Consider the following 24,717-nt stretch of genomic DNA (forward strand, 5'->3'; position numbering starts at 1 on the left):
TTTCTTCTGACACCGACTCCAACCAAAACTAACTCCGACTCCAATTCCACGACTCCGACTCCACAGCCCTGATAGCAAGTGAGGTATTCTGTTACATGCAGGTGATCTGATCATCGCCTGCATGTAGCAGAGCCAATCGGGTTATGGCAGCTTCTAGTCTCCCATGGAGACAAAGTAAAAAAGAATAAAAAAGTTTTTAATTACACGAAAAATGGGGAAAAAAAAAAAAAAAAGTTTAAATCACCCCCCTTTCGCCCCATTAAAAATAAAGCCATAAAAACCCCAAACATATACACACACTTGGTATCGCCGCCTTCAGAATTTTCCGATCTATCAATATATAAAAATTTTTTAACCCGGTGGCTAAACTGCGTAACGAAAAAAAATATCAAAACGCCAGAATTACATTTTTTGGGTCACCGCAACATTGCATTAAAATGCAATAACGGGCGATCAAAACATCGTATCCGCACCAAAATGGTATATTTGAAATGTCAGCTCGGTACGCAAAAAATAAGCCCTCACCCAACCCAAAATGGAGACGCTACGGGTCTCTGGAAAATTACACAATTTTTTTTTTTTTTAAACAAACTTTGGAATTTTTTTTTCACCACATAAATAAAGAAGAATCTAGACATATTTGGTATCTATGAACTTGTAATGACCTGGAGAATCACAATGGCAGGTCAGTTTTAGCATTTGGTGAACATGATAAAAAAAAAAAAAATCTTAAAAACAGTTGTGAAATTGCACTTTTTTTTTTTTTTTTTTGCAATTTCACCGCACTTGGAATTTTTTCCCATTTCCAAGTACATGACATGGTAAAACCAATGGTGTCGTTCAAAAGTACAACTCGTTTTGCAAAAAAGCAAGCCCTCACATGGCCATATTGATAGAAAAATAAAGTCATGGCTCTGGGAAGAAGGGGAGCGAAAAACAGAAACACAAAAACGAAAAAGGGCTCTGTCATGAAGGGGTTAAACTGAATGTCCAGCTCAACATGTAAAATTTGTTGAAAGTTTTCTTTAACCCCTCAACCACTGCCTTTTCACTACAGCTGTTAAGAGGCTTTAATCCTCAGCGCTGCTTTTTCCCTGTGCTCAGGGTTACATGTTTAGCAAAACCACCAGCAGTGGGCGAAAATGCCACGGGTGACAGCTGAAATATAACTGCTAGTGTCTGCGGCATCGGCCCTTTATGGTTTTGGAACTGATTGGGGACGATTGACTCTTTAAATGCTGTTGTCAATTACGACAACGGCATCTTAGTGGCTAAATGGATTTAAAACACTCCTTTTTAACACCATCGGCCCCCTATGATCTTCATAGCAGGTGCCATAGTGCCATCATGCAGCCAAGGTCATCTGATGACCGCAGAGTACAGTGGCCTGTTACTCACTACTATAAAAGGCTGAGTCAGTGCTGGTCTTATACACTGCAGTACATGAGACCAACAATCAAAATGAAAAATGTGCATGTCCCAAAGTGGGACTAAGTGACAAAGTAATAATAAAAAAAACACAAAATTATGAAAACCTGTTTAAACACTAAAAACACAGCTTTTTTTGTTAAAAAAAAAAAAGTACAGAATTGGTATCGCCGCATCCGGAGCAACCAGAGCTATAAAACTGTCATGTTGCTTTTTCTGTATGGCAAACACAGTAAAATAATTAACTCCTTTACGACATATGATGTATTTATACATTATAGGTCTCCTCACCCTGTTTGATGCGGGCTCTGGCATGTTTTCCGGCACACGACAGCTAATATCAGCTGACACGTGCCCCTAACAGCCGCAGGTGGAATTGTGATCCACCTTCGGCTCTTAACATGTTAAATGCAATTGTCAATTTCTGACAGCAGCATTTAACATGGCCGCATCGGAAACAAGTCATTAGCTTCACCCATCGGCGCCACTGTTACATAATCGCCTGGCGCCGATGGGTTTGATTGAGAACGCGGGATCTGCAGGAGACCCCTGCGCTTGTCATTGCCACTCTGCTATGAGCCTCACCCAGTGGCCGGCATTCATAGCAGGTGATCAATTCTGCTACAAATAGTAGGACTGAAGCACTGCTATATGTAGCACAAGTGATCAGAAGATCGCAGCTTCAATCAAGTCTTCTATGGAGACTATTGAAACAAGTAAAAAGTGGAAAATGTTTTTAAAAATATAAAAGTTCAAATCCGCCACATTCAAAATAAAATAATAAAAACAAAATACACTTATATGGTATCGACGCTTTCAGAAACGCCTGATCTATCAAAATTTAAAAAGATTTAATCCGATCGGTAAGGTGCATAACAAGAAAAAAAATCAAAACGCCAGAATTTTTTTGGTCACTGCAACATTTTAACATGTTAAATGCCACAGTCATTCCGCTGTAGGAAATTGCCTGTGGTGGTTATTGCTGCTCTATGAACACTGCCCAGTGGCTGGCTCTCATAGCTGATGATCAGTGTTGCTACACATAGCAGAGCTGCAGCCCTACTATGTTTAGCACAAGTGATCGGATGATAGCCGCTTCAATTCTTATAAGGAGATTATTGAAGCAAGTGAAAAAAAGGGAAAAAAAAGTTTTTAAAAAATATGAAAGTTCAAATCACACCTTTCAAAGTTAAAAAAATAAAAATAAATAAATACTCATTTGGTATTGCTATGTTAAGAAACTCCCGATCTATCAGAATGTAAAAAGAATGAATACAGTCATTAAACTGCATAATGAGAAAAAAAATCAAAATGGCAGAATTATGCAACATTCCATTAAAAATGCAATAACAAGTGATCAAAAGATCGTATGTACCCCAAAGTGGTATCAATAAAAACATCAGCTCGGCTCGCAAAAAATAAGCCCTCACTCCGCCCCAGACCCCATAAAATGAAGGCGCTATGGGTCTCGGAAAATGGCCTTTATATATATATATATATATATATATATATATATATATATATATATATATATATATATATATATATATATATATATATATATATATATATATATATATATATATATATATATATATATATATATATATATATATATTTTATTTTTTATTTTTTCACCACTTAAGTAAAAAAACAACCCATATGTGTTTGGTATCTGCAAACTAGTAATGGCCTGGAGAATCATAATGGCAGGTCAGTTTTGACATTTAGTAAACATGAAAAGAAAGAAAAACAATTGTGGAATTGCACCATTTTTGCAATTTCACCGGACTTTGAATTTTTTTTCTCGTTTTCCAGGATACTATATGGTAAAAGCAATAAGGTCGTTCAAAAGTAGAACTCGTCCCGTAAAAAAAAACAAGCCCTCACATGGCCACATTGATTGAAAAAATAAGAAAGTTATGTCTCTGGGAAGAAGGGGAGCAAAAAACAGAAGTGCAAAAACTGAAAATCCCAAGATCATGAAGGAGTCAAAATTGGCTCTGTCGCTAAGGTGTTAAAATAAATAAAAGTTCAGATAGTCTTCCTGCTTCAGTTTTTAAAAACAGATGATTAAACAATGCAGTACAATGCGGAGGCAATACACTTGCCACGTGACAAAATCGGTTCGTTTTACACAGATACAAAAATCGAAAGGTGTGTGAATGTAGCCTTAGCCTGTTTTGGAGGCAATTGTACAAGTTTAGAGAGCCACACCTAAAATTATGCCAAATTAATACAACTTTGGCATTGTTTTATTACCAATTTGTGCCACAATTTCACCATGATATAGTGTTGCCTGTCTTTTTTGTTTATTTGTTTTGCACATCTGTTTAAAACTGGTTTTATTCTTTACAGGTCTCTGAATATGGACTTTGAAAATCAAGATAAAGAAAAGGACGGCAGTGGTTCTCCAGGAGCATTTAATGGGAACAGCACGAATAATAGTAAGCATGACTTCAGATTGTTTCCCATATGGAATTCTATATTTTCCTACAACTGCCATTATTTGCATGATTGTTTTTTTGGTTATTAGACAGAATCTGAAGTATGTTTCAGGAGTTCTTACTCTAGATTGTAATCTTGGTGGCAAAGCAATAACCACATTGGCAACATCTCTAACAATTTCAGGGTATAAAGGAATTGCCTCATACATAGTTTTGATGAAAGGTTTAACTCTTCTGCTTTGAGAGCAAGTGAAAAATTTTACTTAACCCCTTCATGACATGCCCTGTACTGTTACGGCGCATGTCGTGTCTACCCCTTTGATGTGGGCTCCGGCGCTGAGCCCACATCAAAGTCGCGACATGTAAGCTGTTATGTACAGCTGACGTGCGCGCAATAGCGGCAGGTGGAATCGCGATCAACCTGCCGCTATTAACCAGTTAAATGCCGCTGTCAAACCCTGACAGTGGCATTTAACTACCGCTTCCGACCGCGCGGCCGGAAATGAGCGCATCGCCGACCCCCGTCACATGATCGGGGGTCAGCGATGCATCAGGATAGTAACCATAGAGGTCCTTGAGACCTCTATGGTTACTGATGCCGGCCTGCTCTGAGCGCCATCCTGTGGTCGGCGCTCATAGCAGGCCTGCAATGCAGCTAAATAGCAGCGATCTGATGATCGCTGCTATGTAGCTGAGCCGATCCAGTTGTGCCAGCTTCTAGCCTCCCATGGAGGCTATTGAAGCATGGCAAAAGTAAAAAAAAAAAAAAAAAAAAAAAAAAAAAAATATATAAAAGTTTAAATCACCCCCCTTTCTCTCCATCCAAAATAAAACAATTAAAAAAAAAATCAAACATACACATATTTGGTATCGCTGCTTTCAGAATTGCCCGATCTATCAATAAAAAAAACCCATTAACCTGATCGCTAAACAGCGTAGCGAGAAAATGTTCAAAATGCTGGAATTACGTTTTTTTGGTCACCGCGACACTGCATTAAAATGCAATAACGGGCGATCAAAAGAACGTATCTGCACAAGTGGTATCATTAAAATGTCAGCTCGGCATGCAAAAAATAAGCCCTCACCCAACCCCAGATCACAAAAAATGGAGACGCTACGGCTATCGGAAAATGGTGCGCTGTGTGTTTTGTTTTTTTTTTTCTTTTTAGCAATGTTTTGAATTTTTTTTTCACCACTTAGATAAAAAACGATCTAGACATGTTAGGTGTCTATGAACTCGTAATGACCTAGAGAATTATAATGGCAGGTCCGTTTTAGCATTTAGTGAACCTAGCAAAAAAGCCAAACAAAAAAAAAGTGTGGGATTTCAGTTTTTTTGCAATTTCACCACACTTGGAATTTTTTTCCCCTTTTCTAGTACAAAACATGGTAAAACCAATGGTGTAGTTCAAACGTACAACTCGTCCCGCAAAAAATAAGCCCTCACATGGCCATATTGATGGAAAAATAAAAAAGTTATGGCTCTGGGAAGGAGGGGAGCGAAAAACGAAAACGCAAAAACGAAAAAGGGCTGCGGCGTGAAGGGGTTCAATCTGGTCAATCTGTTTGCTATGGGAGTGGAATCCTTTTCCTTGCGGTAATGTTTTGACTGTTTAATGTTGTCCAAATACTTTACAAAATGATACTCCTCTAATGAGGCTGAAGATATGGTAGTACTGGTAAAACACAAGTCCTCTTCTTCTTGGCCGTCCTGTAGCCCACTCCTAACTGCTACCTCAAATCAGAGCTTCTTTTCCTTTAGTAAGCTTTTGATCATCTTGCAATATAAAATGACTCCGTCCACATAAACAGCTGCCAGAAGAATTTTATTTTCTAATAGCAGTGTCTCTCCATTTCATTGAAGCAGCAATGCCATCTGCAATAAACTCCCTCTTTGGGACAAGCAAATCAGCAAGTTCACCCACTCCTTTATGAAAGTTAAATCCTCAGCTTCTAATTTTTTAGTCACTGTGAATAGGTGACGAAACAATTCCTTCAATTCAGCCACCTGTCCATTGACCTTCATTAAGTGTTACCAGAGGGTTAGCTATGTCTACAAGGAAGGGTTTTGCTCATTCATTAGCTAGGTGCTGCCCCTCCGAGTGGCTTGATCCACAATTGCCCCTTTTCCACCTTGTTTCTTGAAGATGGAATCATTTTTCGAAGTGTTCCTCTGGCGGACTATCTTATTGCCAGCTGCGGCGTGTGCACAACACTGCACATGTGATTAACATGAGAAAGCTTTGAAGCATCTCCAACAACATCATCTACCTGTAAATTATCATTTTTCTGTTCTTCTGTAGTAATATTTGTTCCTCAGTTACAGGACTGTGGCCTTCCATCTCAAACATGTTGAATCTGAAGTTTTCTTCTAGCTGCTGTTCACCTTCATTATTCTCATTTATTTGTTCTTAACGTGTTTGAAGCGTTCAGTTACAATAGCAATAACCTGTTTTTCCACTAAGGCCAGGATAAAGTGACTGGTGTGATGAGCTTTAGTATCTTTTACTGCCAGTGTCTTGGTAACAATTTTCTTGTCACGATCAAATCAAATGTTGATGGCAAAATACAGGTGCTTCTTACAAAATTAAAATATCATAAAAAAATTAATGTATTTCATTTCTTCAGTACAAAAAGTGAAACTCATTTTAATAGTCATTACAAACAGTGATGTAATTCAAGTCTTCATTTCTGTTAATGTTGATGATTATGGCTTACAGCCAATGAAAACCCAAGTCTTTATCTCAGTAAATTAGAATGCTTTATAACACCAGCTTGAAAAATGATTTTAAAATCCGAAATGTTGGCCTACTGAAATGTATATTCAGTAAATGCACCTAATACTTGGTCGGGGCTCGTTTTGCATCAATTACTACATCAGTGCGGCGTGGCATGGAGGCCATCAGCCTGTGGCACTGCTGAGGTGTTATGGAAGCCCAGGTTGCTTTGATAGCAGCCTTCAGCTCGTCTGCATTGTTTGGTCTGGTGTTTCATCTTTCTCTTGACAATACCCCATAGATTCTCTACCGGATTAAAGTCTGGTGAGTTTGCTGGCCAATCAAGCACAGCGATACTGTTGATTTTAAACCAGTTATTATAATTAAATTTTCATCTACAAATAGCTTGTCGGCAGAGGGAAGCATGAAGTGCTCTAAAATTTCCTGGTAGATGGCTGCTCTGTCTTTGGTCTTGATAAAACACAGTGGACTTACACCAGCAAATGACATGGCTCCCCATAACCATCACTGATTGTGGAAACTTCACACTAGACCTTAAGCAGCTTGGATTGTGTGCCTCTCCATTCTTCCTCCAGACTGTGGGACCTTGATTTCCAAATGAAATGCAAAATTTACCTTCATCTGAAAGCAACACCTTGGACCGCTGAGCAACAGTCCAGTTCTTTTTCTCCTTGGCCCAGGTAATACACTTCTGGTGTTGTCTATTGGTCATGAGAGGCTTGACTCAAGGAATGCGACACTTGTAGCCCATGTCCTGGATATGTATGTGTGGTGACTCTTGAAGCAATGACTCCAGCAGCAGTCCACACCTTGTGAATCTTCCCCAAATTTTTGAACGGCTTTTTCTGAGCAATCCTTTCAAGGCTGAGGTTATCCTGGTTGCTTGTGCACCTTTTTCTACCGCGCTTTTTCCTTCAACTCAACTTTCCATTAATATGCTTGAATACAGCTGTCTGTGAACAGCCAGATTCTTAAAGGGAACTTGTCACCTGAATTTGGCGGGACAGGGTTGCAGTCATATGGGCGGGGTTTTCGGGTGTTTGATTCACCCTTTCCTTACCCGCTGGCTGCATGCTGGCCGCAATATTGGATTGAAGTTCATGCTGTGTCCTCCGTAGTACACGCCTGCGCAAGGCAATCTTGCCTTGCGCACGCGCTGTATGCTTTGCCCAGCTGCGGGCAAAGCCGAAAAGCATTAGTGAGCATGCGCCAGCGCACTATGTCCCGGAAGTATTTCGCTGTGTTCCGGGACATAGTGCGCCGGCGCATGTGCACTAATGTTTTTAGGCTTTGCCCGCAGTTGGGCAAAGCATACTGCGCGTGCGCAAGGCAAGATTGCCTTGCGCAGGCGTGTACTACGGAGGACACAGCATGAACTTCAATCCAATATTGCAGCCAGCATGCAGCCAGTGGGTAAGGAAAGGGTTAATCAAACACCCGAAAACCCCGCCCATATGACCGCAAACCTGTCCCGCCAAATTCAGGTGACAGGTTCCCTTTAAGCAATGACCTTTTGTGTCTTACCCTCTTTGTGGAGTGTGTCAGTGACTACCTTCTGGACATCTGTGGAGTCAGCAGTCTTCCCCATGATTGTGGAGCCTACTGAAACAGAGTAAGGGACCTTTTTAAACGCTTAGGAAGCCTTTTGCAGGTGTTTTTGTTAATTATTCTAATGTACTGAGATGCCTTTGGAATTTCATTTGAATTTCATTGGCTGTAAGCCATAATCATCAACATTAACAGAAATAAACACTTGTAATAGATCCGCTCATCATGAACCCTGTGGACGCCGGGGGACGTGACAGACATCAGAAGGTGAGTATGTAGTGTTTTTTGTTTTTTTTTTTACTTTTACAATGGTAACCAGGGTAAGTATCGGGTTACTAAGCGCGGCCCTGCACTTAGTAACCCGATATATACCCTGGTTACAAGTGAACACATCGCTGGATCGGCGTCACACACGACGATCCAGCGATGAGAGCGGGTGATCTGACGACGAAAGAAAGTTTCAAACGATCTGCTACGACGTACGATTCTCAGCGGGGTCCCTGATCGCAGTAGCGTGTCAGACACAGCGAGATCGTAAGTATATCGCTGCAACGTCACGGATCGTGCCGTCGTAGCGACCAAAGTGCCACTGTGAGACGGTACCCTTAATCCTGTTTTCCTTTTCACACTAGCAGTTCTTGAGAGGAGTACAGGGCTGCATGCATTCCTTATCAGTTCCTTTTTGTTCTGATTTGTACAGGAGGAGCTTTACTACTGAGCATGTACATAAAGTGCAGCACAGATTCATCCCAACTAAAAGCTGAGATCCTTGGATCAGGAATAGAATAGACATTTATTGAACATTTCAAAACTTTCCCAAATTCTTATGAAATCCTATTCAGAACCTATTGCATTGTACTGCTGTACCCAGTTTATTATATATTGTAGGAGTCAGTCCATTTTACCAATTTCAACTCCACTAAAATGAACTCCGACTCCACAGCCCTGGTTTCCAGAGTAGTTTTCTTAATCACGACTCTTACTTTCCTGAGTCATTTGCTTGTTCAAATATACTGTTTTCTCTATAAGGAAATATGGTGATAACCATGTACACTTAAGAACAATGACCATAGCAAACAGAAACAGACCTGATCTGTCAATCAAGAAGAGTGCCCATCTCCCCCCAGCAACCAGGAAGTAAAGAGTCTGTATAGCTGTGAGCTACTCGGGAGCCAACTTGAGATATACCTTTTAATCCTGAATGGCATGAAACATGTAGCTTTACTTCTCTTAATATTAAGTTCTGATTTAGCTGGTGTACTGAACCACCTGTATTTTGGCTGAATAGAGAAAGTGGGAAAAAGACAGCACTTTGGCTTTATCCCATTCTTTCTGTGCACCATGTAGAATGGCTGTCACATGTAATTTGATAATTTGTATTATATCACAGCAGTAAATATTCAATACCTTTAATTTAAAATCACCTTGCACAATGTGTTTAACTCTTTAGCAAATAATAAAAAAAATGCTTCTGAGCACCTCTCCCCAGGGACTAGCCATATTAATGCCCTGCTGCTGTGGTTGGTTTTCCCTTACACAATTGGCATTAAAGTGCTGGAAATAAAGTACAAATTACTACTGGAGACTCTAGTGAGCAATTATAGTAAGGGTATGTGCACATGTTAAGTATTTGCAGATATTTCTGCACCAGTTCTGCATCTCTTGGCAGGAAAAAAAAGTAGATGATAAATACATTACTGTTTGTCCTGTTTTTGATGCATTGTTTACATGCGTTTTTGGTGCAGATTTTTCCCCACTAATAATAATAATAATCTGTATATAGAGCCAACATATTCCGCAGCGCTTTACAGTTTAACAGTTTCAAACACAACAGTCATAGGTAACAACATTAACAATACAGTAATAAAGCAAAATAAGACGACCCTGCTCGTGAGAGCTTACAATCTACAATGAGGTGGGGAGATACAAAGTACAGGTGTGCATTTACAATGATGTATTTACAATGATGGTCCAGCCATCTTCAGGGTGTGGGGGGTAGATGGAGATAGCGAATGGGCTACACACACACACAAACATAAAATGACATTGATTAGGGAACATGATAGGCCGCTCTGAACAAATGTGTTTTGAGCGAGCGCCTAAAACTATGCATGTTGTGGCTGGTCCTAATATCTTGGGGTAGAGCATTCCAGAGGATTGGCGCAGCACGGGAGAAGTTTTGCAGTCGGGGGTGGGAGGTACGGATTAGTGCAGAGGTTAGTCAAAAGTCGTTTGCAGAGCGCAGTGGTCGCCTCATTAGTATGAATGAAATCTGCAAGCAAAAACGCTGAAAGAATTGACATACTGCCAATCTATATCTGCACCAAATCTGCAAGATACAAATAAGCAATGTGTGCATGAGACTGGCCTCAAAAAACCCTACAGGTTTTGTGACAAATCTGTGCAGAAAAAAAAGTGACAGCTTTGCAACGTGTGCACAGGTGCTTATGCTCCCCATATATCCACTGTTTGAGCGAAGGTGAAACTGTACATGTTTGACATTTGTGTGACTATCGTAAAGGTGCTCATGCTTCACCTCCTCTCCATTCAGACAGGGCCCTTCAGAAGTGTGTCGATATAAACTTATTAAAACCTTTTAAAACACAACCTGGCTGACCCTTGCTTTACAAAAGACTTCAGTGTGCAATCCCCTATGTGGTGAATTGTTACAGTTCGCATATCGGCTTCAGGAAAATGGCAGCCGCGATCTCCATCTGCGCACGCGCGGCATCCCGCGGCCATTTTCCTGAAGCCCCGGACAGCAGAGCGCTCCATCTGCGCACGCGCGGCCTCGGGAAGATGGCCGCCGCCAGCGATAAAGCGGTAAATAGCGCAGATCGCCCTATTTTATTGCATTGGGAAAAAAAATGCGAAAAAAATGCATGCGGATTTCTTGCAGAAAATGTCCGTTTTTCTTCAGGAATTTTCTGCAAGAAATCCTGACGTGTGCACATACCCTTAGGCTGTGTGCCAACGTTGCGTGTTTTATGCGTTTCCTCCGTATTTTTTGCCACAGCGGAAACACTTAAACGCTTAAAAACGCATTCCCATGCAATCCTATGGGATTCCGCAGTTGCTATACCCATATGGTGGATTTTCCCGCTGCGGAATCGCATAGCGGTAAAATCAGCAGCATGTTCATTATTTCTGTGGAATCGTGGCGATTCCGACGCCATAGGCTTGTATTGAAACACTCACTTTACACATGTGGCTATGCCCACCAATCGTAAAGTGAGCGCTTCATGTGCGGATGGTACCCAGGGTCTGGAGGAGAGGAGACTCTCCTTCAGGCCCTGGGTACAAATATTCCTGTAAAAAAAAAAGAATTAAAATAAAAAATAGGGATATACTTACCATCTGATGGCCCCCCGGAGTCCTCCCGCCTCTCAGCGGTGCACACGGCGGCTTCCATTCCCAGGGATGCATTGCGCGAACCACCTGAGATGATGTCACGGTTATGCGACCGTGACGTCACAAAGGTCCTTCGTGCAAAGCATCCCTGGGAACGGAACGTACCGGGAGCGCCGCTGAGGAGATAGGGGGCCGTTGGAAGGTGAGAAAAACCACATTTTTTTTTTTTTTTTTAATCTTTAACATTCTATCTTTTACTGTTGATGCTGCATAGGCAGCATCAATAGTAAAAAGTTGGTCACACTTCTCAAGCACTATGCTTGACGTGTGACCAACCTGTCAATCACTTTTTCAAGAGATGCTTCAAATCGCTTGTAAAGCGCAAGCATTCTGCAAGCGAAAAATGCTTGCAAAACGCTTGTGTTTTGCGGGAAAACGCATGCGAATTCCGCATGCTTTTTACCCCTGGCAGGGAGTTGCAAGCATTTGACAAGCATGGTCCCAACGTCCATATGGCCTGAGACCCCTGTTTTAGACAAACCCTTGTCATTCCGGAACAGATAGTCTCCAAGTTGAAATATATAAATGTTTCAGTGAATTATTACTTCCCAGTTTGTTGAGCTTGTTCAATTACTCCTTTCAGGAACACTCTGTCTCATCACCAATGAGGAAAGACACAATTATGGTTCTTCCTTCCCAAGCCAAGGACCCGCAGTTACCTGTATCATATAGGCCCATATTACTATTAACAGTAGATATTAAGATTTTGGCTAAGGCGCTATCAAACCGACTATCTGTAATGGTCACTAAAGTGACTCACCCTGATCAAACAGGCTATCAATAGCCGCTATCAATAGCCGTTATCCTGCAATTCCTGTTTCTGCAACTTCCAGCAGACAGCAGAGGGCATAGGGCAGAGTCAATTCCCTTCTTTGTGTCACTTAGTAAAATTCTATCATATTATTAAAATGGGAAACATCTGTGTGAACTCTTGTGGGAGCTTGGTCTAACACCAAAGCTCGAAGTGTATGGTAGTGTTCAGCTACCGAGTCTCACATGGCGAAAAGCATTATAGTGTACTGTCCAGTGAAGAAGTAAGTTAGCGGCGCTCACCAATGTCCATAAAAAGTTTTTCTTTATTTCAAATCTTTCTTAAATCCATCACTGTGGCAGAGGGAGGGGGAGAGGAGGAGCAGCGTCTTTGAGATGACCAAGGCCATCGGTCATAACAATATATCTTGGCTATTATTTCACTCGAAACACTCAAATCTTTTCAAGTTCATATATGAGAGCCCAAAAGATCCAATATCTTGTCTCTAGTGAATGTAGAAAGTGCTAGGCTCGAATTGCCTAACCATAGTGCCTATATATTGTTACATTTCTTTGTAATCTCTCTTCTCATATCTATAATTTTTCTATTGCAACCAACCAATTGACCGTATTGATGAACAGACTCCATCAAGCAGTATTGTGCAGTGACCTTCCTGGCCATGTATAGCATTCATGCTACATCTTTCTCTTAGGATCATGGATTGGGAGATCATCCACATATCCTAAAATACAAACCTATGGAGACTCGTGTAATAAAATCCCATATGCCGAATTGACTAACCAGATTACTTTATCCCATAATCTAGATTATTTATTATTTAAGCTCATGTACAAATTTATTTATTAAAGCATCACTCAGGTGATTTATTTAGGTGCAAGACTGGTTGGCCGTGCATGGGGTTGCCTGGCTCTCCCCCGATGCTTGGAGGGAGGGCTAGGGGGTTATTAGACATGTTATGTTCCCATATTCCTAATTCCTTTGTTGTGGAGATAAGATGTTTCTGTAGGTTCATGTGTATGGCTGTGAATAGGAATTGCTTATTCAGCATTTTGGTGTAACCAGCTAAGGATAGTAAATGAAAAATACATGTCCTTCAGAGATGGCGAATCATTTTGGGAATGTAACAAGCTTGCTCTTCTACAGGTATCCAGACTATTGACTCTACTCAGGCTTTGTTCCTTCCTATTGGCGCCTCTGTCTCTCTTCTGGTCATGTTCTTCTTCTTTGACTCTGTTCAGGTGGTGTTCACTATTTGCACTGCAGGTGAGTAATTTTCTTGTTCAGAGGGATAATTTCACACAAATGAAAAAAGAAAGAATTTAATGTTCATTTTCTCTTTCAGTTCTCGCAACAATAGCATTTGCATTTCTCTTGCTCCCTATGTGCCAGTATTTAACCAGGCCCTGCTCTCCTCAGAATAAGTGAGTATGCATCCATGAATCCTGTGGATTTGAATCATGTCATTTGTTCTCAGTTGCAAAGTGGTTTTTTTGTTGTTTTTTATTTTTTTAGTCTGCCCCTTATTAAAAGGAGTTATACCGGACTAGTACGGTAGATTTTATCTGTATAGGCCAAAGAACTAACAAGCGGGTGTTTCCTAACTACCTGCCTGTTTGTGTCTGGTGCTGATCTCTACCGACATAGACCGCTCGTGCCCACGATTTGGCTGCGTCCGCTGAATTCACCTCACAGAGCGGCAGCTGCTCATATCATCTGTTCTGTTGACGGGAGCCAACTGTGTCTGTTGGTTCGGACAAAAGCCGAGATGAAACAGCTGAATGAGTGTCTGAGCGCAGTGTGAAAGCACCCTCAGTATCTTAGCTTAGCACATGTTCCCTAAAACGGTTGTATTTTGTGCTTGAGTTAAATATAGAAGAGAAATCCAATATAATAAGATATTGGGCATTGTCTTTGTTTTTTTTTGCAGTTACTTGAACACAAGGTCACATTAAATGCACAAGATAAACACTTATCAAATGTGAGGTACATTGCAATAGTCTACCAATGTTTCCATTTTTGTTTCTCAGGATTTCCTTTGGATGCTGTGGTCGGTTTACATTGGCAGAGCTGCTATCATTTTCTCTTTCTGTAATGCTAGTTCTTATTTGGGTACTGACAGGCCACTGGCTGCTCATGGACGGTGAGTTTTCTTGCCTTTCTCAAAGGCATCTCACGGGTTATGTGGGGCACCAACGTAGGGAAACCATATATATTTAGCTAATAACCTTGGGTCCGTTTCCGTTTTAAATGGAATCCTGTCAGCAGGTTTTTGATACCTCATCTGAGAGCAGCTTGATGTAGGCAAAGAGATGCTGAATCCAACGATGTATCACTTCCATAACTAGGTGCAGCTGTTGTCAAACAATCAGAGCTTTTAGATTTAAAATGAAGCAGAGCTGAAAAAGCTAACCCCCACTCCCACCACCTCCCACACACACACACCAGGCTCTGTGTACAAAGTCCATAGACAGTGAGCTGCTTATCACGAGGGGGCATTGCCGGACTAGTGTTGTCCAGCAATGTTAATCTTAGTGATAAATCCTTCACATTTAGTAAAAAGCACACTTTGACAAGTGACACATCCTGAATTCTGTGTCTCATCCTCAGTCTTCTGCTGCTTTCAGAATACATAGCAAAAACCTGCTGACAGATTCCCTTTAAAGGTTTTTTTTAGCCTTTGCAACGTCTGTACAACATGATGTAGCTGGTTAGTGCACATTACCACTGTCGTAACACATTGCATGAATTCCTTTTTGAAGAAGCCGGTTTGAACAATCCACCACTTTGTTTCTCTTTCCAGCCCTTGCAATGGGACTATGTGTAGCAATGATCGCCTTTGTCCGCCTGCCTAGCCTGAAGGTTTCCTGTCTTCTACTTTCAGGGCTACTTATATATGATGTGTTTTGGGTAAGCAGGATTGTTAATTTCAAAAGAATATCTGTTTTACAATAAATGTGGTATGAAATATGTAGAGTTATATAGTTAGTCTGATGATTATTCTATCCTACAGCCATTAAAGGGAGTCTCCGACCAAATTTACACTTAAGCTAACCACATAGCCTACCAGAACTGGATCAACAATAAAAATTGTTCTGATTTAGATTTTAGATCTGTCCCTCCATTTCCACCCAAATTTTTATATATTGTAGGGGCTGCAATGTGCTGCTGATTGTTGGAGGTGCAGGGTCCTGAAATTGCACGCCCAATTCTAAACGGTACTTGCGTATAGCAATGTACTGGCTCAATAAAAAACAATGAGTCCGTGCTCCACTCAGTGTGGTTTACCGATCCAAAAACATAATATTGAGCCCAAACATCAGTGCAAGTACTCAGCTGCGTAATTAAGAGAGTGTTTTGAGCAGCATTTTTACTTGGTGTCCAAGACTCTACAAGGAGCAGCATGTTGCTCCAATAATATAGGAAAAACATGTTTTAAATGATGTTCATATAGAAATTCAGTAATGTTAGACTGCAAGCCTATGACAAAACACATTATAATAACTCCTCACAAAGTTCCGATGGACCTACTGTACAATGCTGTCAGGTACAGACTATTCTTATTACACGACATGAAGGATGTAAATTTGTGCCTTTCCTAACTTCTTGTCATTTTGACAAGCTTTATGGGTGTTTTTATTCCCTAAGAACGTGTTCCTCGTACTTGTTGATGGACCATCACATTAGTTATAAGCAAAGACTGCAATGTCTGAGCCCGTTTGTCTGCACGTTTGACCATGAAGTGGTCAAGGTAACATAGTTGGCACTTTGTGAAAGATTCTCTCTACTTTAACAACCATTGTATTGCTCAAGTGCATCTAAAAGAAAATTGTCATGTTGATGATTACATTTTGAAATAACAAAATATTGGGGAGCTCCAAAAGTAAATGGTTATGGTCCTCATTAAAACTTTAAAAAAATATATTTTTTTTATAGAGGGTTTTAAGAGGACCATCGCTACTTCTATTTATTCATAATTTACTATCCCATCATAAATTGGCTACAGAGCTGATTGGACATCTTTTACTCTCTATACTCCGTTATGGAGATATGGGCTTCTGCATTTCTCGCGCCCTATAGGCAATTATGCCTGCAGCCAAGGGACTTTTAATGATTACCTTCTATGACACTGACTAATCCTAAAAAGGCAGCATCATAGAGAGGGGAAAAATGCAAATAACCTAAAAAAAAATAAAAACAGGCATTTTCAGTGTGATTTGGTGAGACTCGATGTGTCTCATTACTCGATGTGTCTCATTCGACCATGCAGAGAACTCCTCATTCCCTTCACTTCCTGTTTAACTGCGCCGACGGACGAGAAGAGCTGTGACGTGGAGCCCAGGAATAGTGAAAATCATGGTGGGAGCAGCATTTGTCACATACAATGCTCAGCACCTACTACAGGTGTTTGGGCAAACTGTCAATCTCCTTATTCCTCGATACTTGTAGTAGGTATCTGAAAAGCCCTGCTCCCATGATGATGATCATCATTCTCACATGGCAGCTTTCCTCTTCTCGCGTCACCGCATTAGCAGAAAATGACAGCAGTTGGGTTTTCTCGGTGTTGACAAGTGAGGTACATAAAGTCTAAGCAGATTATTTTGAAGATGCCAGTTTTGGCCTTCCCTGTGGGACTTTGCTTCTCTTTCCCACCCCATGAGCAACCTTGTTATGATTGGGCACCGTCAAAGAGGGGGGAAAAGTAAACATGAAGAGTCTCTATTGCCGCTCCCTTAGTTGAAGGGGAAATATGCATATTGGGCTCTCTAAAGATCCAGAATCCATATATCAACAATGCAGTGGAGAGAAGGGATTTGACCACGTATACATCTTTTACCGGCGGTCATTAAAGAGACCAACACTGTAAAAAAGAAAAAATCCATAAACACCAAAAAGTTAACTTTTTACTCATTCTGACAGACAAAAGATGGAATAAAGGACTGGCAGAAAGTTGTATCTAAAATAATAAAGAAAAATGGTATCAATGGAAACCTTAAGTTAACCTGAAAAAATAAAGTTAGAACTTTCAGAATATGGCAATGCAAAGACAAGATTTCTATGAAATCTTGTGTATCGTGAAAAACAAAACCTGTATAAATCTGTTATTGCTATAATCATACTGTTTTATCACTTTATACCGGAAAAAAACTGATTTGCTTGATTTTGTTCATTCAGCGTGAAAAAGAAAATCAGAATAAAAAGCTAAAAAAGTTACGCACCCCCAAATAATCCCTTATACAGCTGTTGCCCCAAAAATAAAAATTATAGCTCTTAGAATATGGTGATTAAAAACATTTTTTAATGAAAATGTGTGTACAAGTAGCAAAGCAAAAGAAAAATAGAAATCTAGTATTGCTGTACTAGCACTACTCGAGGAATATAGCAGTCTTATCACTTATACCGCACAGTAAACAAAGCCTCTTTTTAGCGCACACGAGTGTGGTTGACCAGAGCTGTGTGCATGCCTAAAAGGAAAGATGCCACTGGAGCATACACCAAGCGGAGTCCAAAGTGACTCCATCTGCCTCACTATAGTGAGAAGTTTTGTCTGAACTTAATTTTGGGGGGATTTAAATGGAAACCCCAACATACATGCTTAACATAGAGCATATAGGATAAATGTGAGCTTAACATTTTGTATCACTTTCAGCCTAAGATTATGTAATCCAATATGTTACCACTTAAAATGTATTCCTCAAAAACAAGGACCCCATTCAGTTCTGTCTTCGTTAATAGAATTCAAAGGTATTTCCACATTACTTGAATCACATAGGCTCTGGAAATACAGCAAGGCGCCCTCCTCCAAATAAAAATCCCCCCCCAACTCCACACCCTCTCTTCTGAGTACCACAATGTGGATAAACAGCAGTTAGCGACCACATTTTTGGCATTGCTGCAGTGGGCAGTCTCCATGTAACAATTCATGGGGTGCACATTTCCAGAAGTTACAAGGTTTTTGCCCTTCATCAGTGCAAAGTTTGAGAATTGATTGGCTGGGTGGGAGGCCTTCAAGGTCTAAGTATCTGCTATAAGGCATCTTGCACACAATATTTGCATATGGTTTAACCATGTACTTCTTTTGCAGGTCTTCTTTTCTGCATACATATTTAACAGCAATGTGATGGTCAAGGTGGCAACACAACCTGCTGATAATCCTCTGGATGTCTTGTCAAGGAAGCTTCATCTTGGCCCAAATGTTGGTAGGGACATACCTCGCCTGTCACTGCCAGGAAAACTCGTTTTTCCTAGGTAAGGTTCTCTTACTGAGAAATGCCTTCTGCTTTCTAGATCCGGAAATGGCTGTTGTAGATGAATCCAGTCCTGTTTGTGCATTCTTAAAATGCTTTACTACTTACTGTCTTTGTGCAGTTCTACAGGCAGCCATTTTTCCATGCTTGGCATAGGGGACATTGTAATGCCAGGACTACTTCTCTGTTTCGTTCTGCGTTATGACAACTACAAGAAACAGGCAACAACTGATTCTTGTGGTGCACAGGGGACCGCCAACATTTCGGGACGAATGCAGAAGGTCTCCTACTTCCATTGCACACTCATTGGGTACTTTGTGGGTAAGTAACCAGCACCTGCTATATTAAGCATATATAGATTGGTCTTTCAAGATGCCCTCCTTCCTCTTCGATTAAAAAATGTTTGCGTTTTTTATGAATGGCAGTCCCTTGTTTTTATACAGTTTTGTTGTGTGAGTGTATTTGCTAGTTGCAGTGATCACATCATATGATTTATGATCGGATCTGGATCTAGCCCACCCACATTGTCATCTTGGCCTTGACATGTGAATTGAGTCTTTTTTTTAAGATTTGAAGTATCATATCTGCTCTTAATATTTCATTGGTGTAGTAATAATTTGAGTCTCTGTTTTCATTATAACCTGCCTTAAAGGGGTGCTCCAGGGAGATAAAAAATGTTTGTACTGTTCCTGCACTCATATACACTATAAAGATGACATGTCCAGTGTGCTTTAATTATCATTTTAACCCTTGTAATTCCGTGCTCCCTCACTTCTCCCCCTCCCGTCCTGGGTCATTACATCATACATCAAGTGCTGCTCCCGCTGTAAGGAACAGCCATCTTGAGAAGGGGGGGAGTGGCCTGCTTGTAGTAGTCCTGTGACGGAGACATTATCCGGGGACTGGATGCTACTACTAGAAGCTGTGAGCAGTTCACGCCCCCTCACATCTGACTGCAGACAGAGAGACATTATCCAGGGGTCTGGTGTGACAGAAGCTGCTTCTCAATGCTCACCCCTCCGTCTAGGACATTACAGCAGCGTGCAGCTCCCCACTGTTATCATCCACTTTCCTGATAATAGTTGTTTCAAAGCAGAGAACAGGGGAGTAACCACGCCCCGTCTTCTCATGATGGCTGATCCTTACGGGGGGGGGGGGAGAGCAGTGAGGAGCAGCTGCTGTCACACGGAATTACATGGCTTGTAAAGATCATATAACTGCACTGGACATCTCATCTTTATAGTTTGGGGGGAAGAGACAGAACAATTTTTTTTTATCTCCCCAGACTATCCTTTTAAATGAAGAGAGAAAAAAAAGCATTTGTGTGTTAATGTTGTTACATTACAGGACTGTTAACGGCGACGGTGGCTTCACGCATTCACAGAGCTGCACAGCCTGCTTTGCTCTATTTGGTTCCCTTTACTTTATTACCGCTGCTCACCATGGCCTATTTAAAGGTAGGTTGTGTTCTTCATTTTTTTTTTTAATCAGATATTTTTTTGGGTTGAGCATTTTTCAAAAAATTACCAACATGAAAAAACTGTAACACAAGAAACCCAAAGGCACCCATCCCAGTGATAGAGTGCCTTTAAACAAAACTACCCTCTTTTCCAAACATAATTATAATATAATGTAATGTCATCTTTAAAAGGAAAGTGGGTCAATACAAAAGTATGGGCACCCTGCATGGTTAGTACCTAGTCACAATGCTTTTTGTAGCCAGCCAAGAGTCTTTCAGTTCTTGATTGAGGGATTTTCATCCATTCTTCCTTGAAAATAATCTTCCAGCTCTGTGAGATTCCTGGGACGTCTTGCATGCACTGCTATATTGAGTTCTAGCCACAGATTTTCAATGCTGATCGGTTCAGGAGACTGTGAGGGCCATTGTGAAATGGACTTATTTTACTTATCTCTTGACATCAACTCCCCCCTCCCAACCATTATCCCAGTTGCCACCGCTAAAGGGCTAGTGGCAAGAGCGAGGCTAAGCGCCAGATCTGATAGGTGTGCCTTTTCTGGGGCAGCTGAGAGCTGATGTTTTTAGCCCGGGGGTTGGAGGGCAATATCCATGGCCCCTTCCTAGGCTATTAATATCAGCCTGCAGCTGTCTGCCTAGCTTCTGCTGGTTAGATTTTATAGGGGGCCCCATGTCAATTTTTTTCTGGGGTCCTCCTGTAAACTAGCCAGTAAACGCTAAGCTGACAGCTGTGAGCTGATATTAATAACCTGGGAACCTTTATGGCTATTGGGTCCTTCCCAAAATATTAACATCAGCCCTCAGCCTTCGGCTTTCCCTCTGCTGACTATGAAAATTACGCAGGAGCTGACGCATTTTTTTTTCTTTAAATTAAGAGTTGCTGTTTGGTTACAGCCTATGTAGGTTCATTCTGTTGACGCTCCTACGTAGGCTGGTGACAATGTGTTTGTGTGTGTTTACTTACCAGCTTAGTAATAAGGGTGTCTGGCTGACACCTTTTCATTCCTAAACCTAGGGCTTGGTGTCAATGACAGCTGCTGACATCAAACCCTAATCCCATTACCCTGATACTACTGTATCAGAATGAAAAAGATCGTGTCGAACCAAGAGATTACATCACAAAACCTTTTTTTTATACACTGTGTTCCAAATTATTATGCAAATAATATTTCCTCATATTTTCTCTAAATTACCTATCTGAATTGCAGTCATTGTTATTTTCCAGTCATCTACTATTCTAGTATAATTGCAATGTTTTGGAACAAACTGCCTATGAAAACAGTATATTTAAAAAAAAATAAATAAACACTCAAAATGCATGTTCCAAATTATTATGCACAGCAGAGTTTTCAACCTTTTTTGTTTTATTTTGAACAAAAAAATAGTCAATTGTGAAGTTATAAGCATTATCCGCTTATTACAAAATGAAATCAACAGTTTTCAAGTGAAACCTTTATTCTAGGTGATGTTACATTTGCACATAGGACCCCTTGTTCGAAAGAAGCTTCTGAACTCTCTCGTCCATTGAATTTGTCAGTTTTTGGATGGTTTCTGGTTGAATTGTTTTGCATGTGGACAGAATACCCTCCAAGAGCTGTTGCTTAGATGTGAACTGCCTCCCGCCATCATAGACACTCCTTTTGATGATGCTCCAGAGGTTCTCAATGGGGTTGAGGTCAGAGGAAGATGGTGGCCACACCATAAGTTTGTCCTCTTTTATGCCCGTAGCAGCCAGAGATGCAGATGTGTTTTTTGGAGCATGAGACGGTGCATTATCATGCATGAAAATGATCTTGCTGCGGAAAGCACGGTTCTTCCTCTTGAACCATGGCAGGAAGTGTTGTTTTAGAAACTCCACATAGATCAGGGGTCCCCAACCTGTAGGTCGGGAGCCACATGTGGCTCCCAGACCCATGAATTGTGGCTCGCGGCTGTCTGTCAGCTTGGTGCATTAGCTCCAGTTCTAGCAAACAGGCATGAAGAGCACATCTGAAAATGGTGAATTTTGTGAGCAGCCCTGCACAGAAGAGCAGATCAGGATGCACATATCCTGGTCTTAGGGGTTTTGAGATGATTTAAGTATGGTACGCTGGAGACAAGATGACACCAACTGTCAGAGGAGATGTTTGAAGCTGGATGACAGTGTCTTGGGAGTGCTTTGGTTACCATTATGCCTGTAATGGAGGGGCTTTGGTTGCCACTATTGTGAGGGTGGCGGGTGCTGAATGTGGCTCGCGGCCCTCTCTCAAGGCTGGATGTGGCTAAACCCTCTCTCACAGCTGAATGTGGCTCTCAAGGTCAGAAACGTTGGGGACCTCTGACATAGATTATGGAGTTCATCTTTACCCCTTCAGGGATCATAAAGAAGCCGACAATCTCTCCCCATGATTCCAGCCCAAAACATTACTCCACCTCCTCCTTGTTGGCGCCTTAGCCATGTTTTCATGGGGTGTCCATCAACCAGCGATCCTCCACTCCATCCATCTGGACCATCGAGCATTGCACGGCACTCATCAGTGAACAAAACAGTTTGGAAGTCAGTCTTCATGTATCGTTTGGCCCACTGGAGCCGTTTCTGCTTGTGTGCAGTGGATAGAGGTGGTCGACAGGATGGCTTACGCACCTCTGAAGGACCCTGCATCTTGTTGTTCTGGGGACGTTGGAGGCACCAGCAGCTTCAAAAACTTGTCTGCTGCTATGACAAGGCATTTTTGCAGCTGCTCTTTTAACCTTACGCAATTGCCTGTTGGAAAGAGTCCTCAATTTTTCCTTATCTTGTGTGCTGGGAATCAGCTACATACTTCTTGATTGTGCGATGATCACGATGAAGTGTCTTGGCAATGTTGATTGTAGTCCTGCCTTGACCTAAATACTCTACAATTTGTTGCTTCTCAGCAGCCGACACATCCTTTTTCTTTCCCATTTTGGCAAAAAATGTAGGCTGCTTAATAATGTGGAACAGCCTTCTTAAGTACTTACCTTTATTTGGACACACCTGCCAAACTAATTAGCACAGGTATCTGCAATTGCTTTCAGTGATATAAAGAGCCCTGACACACATCACCATCAATGAGTTTAAATGACAAACAAAAAAATTCTAACCTTATCACTCCTAAACTCTTTGTGCATAATAATTTGGAACACAGTGTATATATGTCTTTATTGGGCTAAAAAAAGCCTTCATTACTGTACAAAAACGCATGCAAAAATACACACCATAAATCGCTGCAAAACGTGAGTTTTTTTCTGCCAGGACGTGCAGAAACCTTGCAGAAATTTCTGCAAGCAAATGCTCAACGTATGCACATAGCTGAATTATTGAGACCACGTCAAATTTAATTGAGCTAGGCTAGGGGGGAGTCTAGCCATCGGGACCCTAAAGCCCCAAAGTTGTGGAATTCTTTCTTTTGAAAAACACCTCTGTCATGACAGCGCATACAATTAATTTTAGGAATTTATTTACTGTAAGAAAAGTTTTTTCTTTCCAATATAGGGCAGTAAGTTGGTACCTTGGTAACGCAGTCTAGGAAAAGACAACTGATAATTTTCTTAAACTGGCAAATCCCCCAATATTGCCTAGTAAGCAGGTGATTGGGCCAGGGGAAATATTGCATTTCAACACTGAGGCAATTAGTCGCAGTACCTCTGACTAGAATTTACCTAATTTGGGACAATCACACGTAACATTATATAATCCACCATTAGGCAGTTTGCATCTATAACATAGTGAATTTTGCTGGCAACTCGTATTGTACAATCGTAATGGTGTGTATACTCTGAGAAGCATGTAGTATTGAGAACGTCTTTGCGCCTCACGTATTGGGACTTCAGGGACTATTTGTAGGATATCAGTTCTAATTGGTTTCACGTCTCCCATATTTTCATGTCTGTTACAGCCTATATTACCACAGTCTGGTACTGCCACTATTAATTTTGAAACTTGGATTGTTCAGCAAGTGATGGTTCATAATGTCTTCTGTAACTTTGTGTTAGAGTGGATTAGATTTATTGAAGATCAGATATTCTGTCCAGTATTACACTGCACGCTGAAGACTTTTGCTGACACTGTTCTCTCTCTCACAGGGTGACCTGCGCCGAATGTGGTCAGAACCGTTCCACACTAAGGCCAGCAGCTCCCGCTTCCTCGAAGTATGATGGGAACAGGAAACAACGCCAAACCTGGCAGAATTTTTTTCAATTTGGCATCTCTCTCCTCTGGATAAACTCAGTGTAAATGGACACCGCTACAACTGATGGACCTCAATGGAATTTTTGTTGTAAAATGATGGGAAAAAAGCAAAAAAAAACTTTAGTGACTTCTACAAAAGGTCCTTCTCTCTGAAACATGCCCTCAGCAGCGGACTATATTCCTGTTGGAACATCAGAGATTAGACTAAAAAAAAAATATATATATATAAATATATATAAAAAAGAACTGGGATCCAGTGGATCTATATGGATTGGAGATCTCGGATTCCTTCAAGGTCTGGCCTACCTGTGGCTCTATGTAGCATGTGACTTTAAAGGCCTCTGAGCTCCAGAACTACTTCGGCTCTGCAAAACCTGTGGGACCAGACCCCATGAGGAGACGTGCAGCCCTCTAACCAGCTCTCCTTCCTGTTTTGTTTTGGTTTTGTCTACCTTCCCCCCC

General features: G+C 41.1%; 1 protein-coding gene across 1 annotated transcript in view; it reads left to right on the forward strand.

Moving 5' to 3' along the window:
- The window catches only part of SPPL3 (signal peptide peptidase like 3), a 116,266-nt gene extending 91,917 nt beyond the window's left edge, over positions 1-24,349 (forward strand). The window contains exons 3-11 of the mRNA XM_077294077.1: positions 3,787-3,875; positions 13,488-13,607; positions 13,687-13,765; positions 14,372-14,484; positions 15,145-15,251; positions 18,427-18,590; positions 18,711-18,910; positions 19,937-20,046; positions 24,150-24,349. Of these exons, the coding sequence (XP_077150192.1) occupies positions 3,787-3,875; positions 13,488-13,607; positions 13,687-13,765; positions 14,372-14,484; positions 15,145-15,251; positions 18,427-18,590; positions 18,711-18,910; positions 19,937-20,046; positions 24,150-24,221 (1,054 nt within the window). The 3' untranslated portion in view covers positions 24,222-24,349. The remainder of the gene's footprint in view (positions 1-3,786; positions 3,876-13,487; positions 13,608-13,686; positions 13,766-14,371; positions 14,485-15,144; positions 15,252-18,426; positions 18,591-18,710; positions 18,911-19,936; positions 20,047-24,149) is intronic.
- Positions 24,350-24,717: the final 368 nt, after the last annotated feature.

Source organism: Ranitomeya variabilis, chromosome 1 (assembly GCF_051348905.1).
Source record: "Ranitomeya variabilis isolate aRanVar5 chromosome 1, aRanVar5.hap1, whole genome shotgun sequence".
NCBI lineage: Eukaryota > Metazoa > Chordata > Amphibia > Anura > Dendrobatidae > Ranitomeya > Ranitomeya variabilis.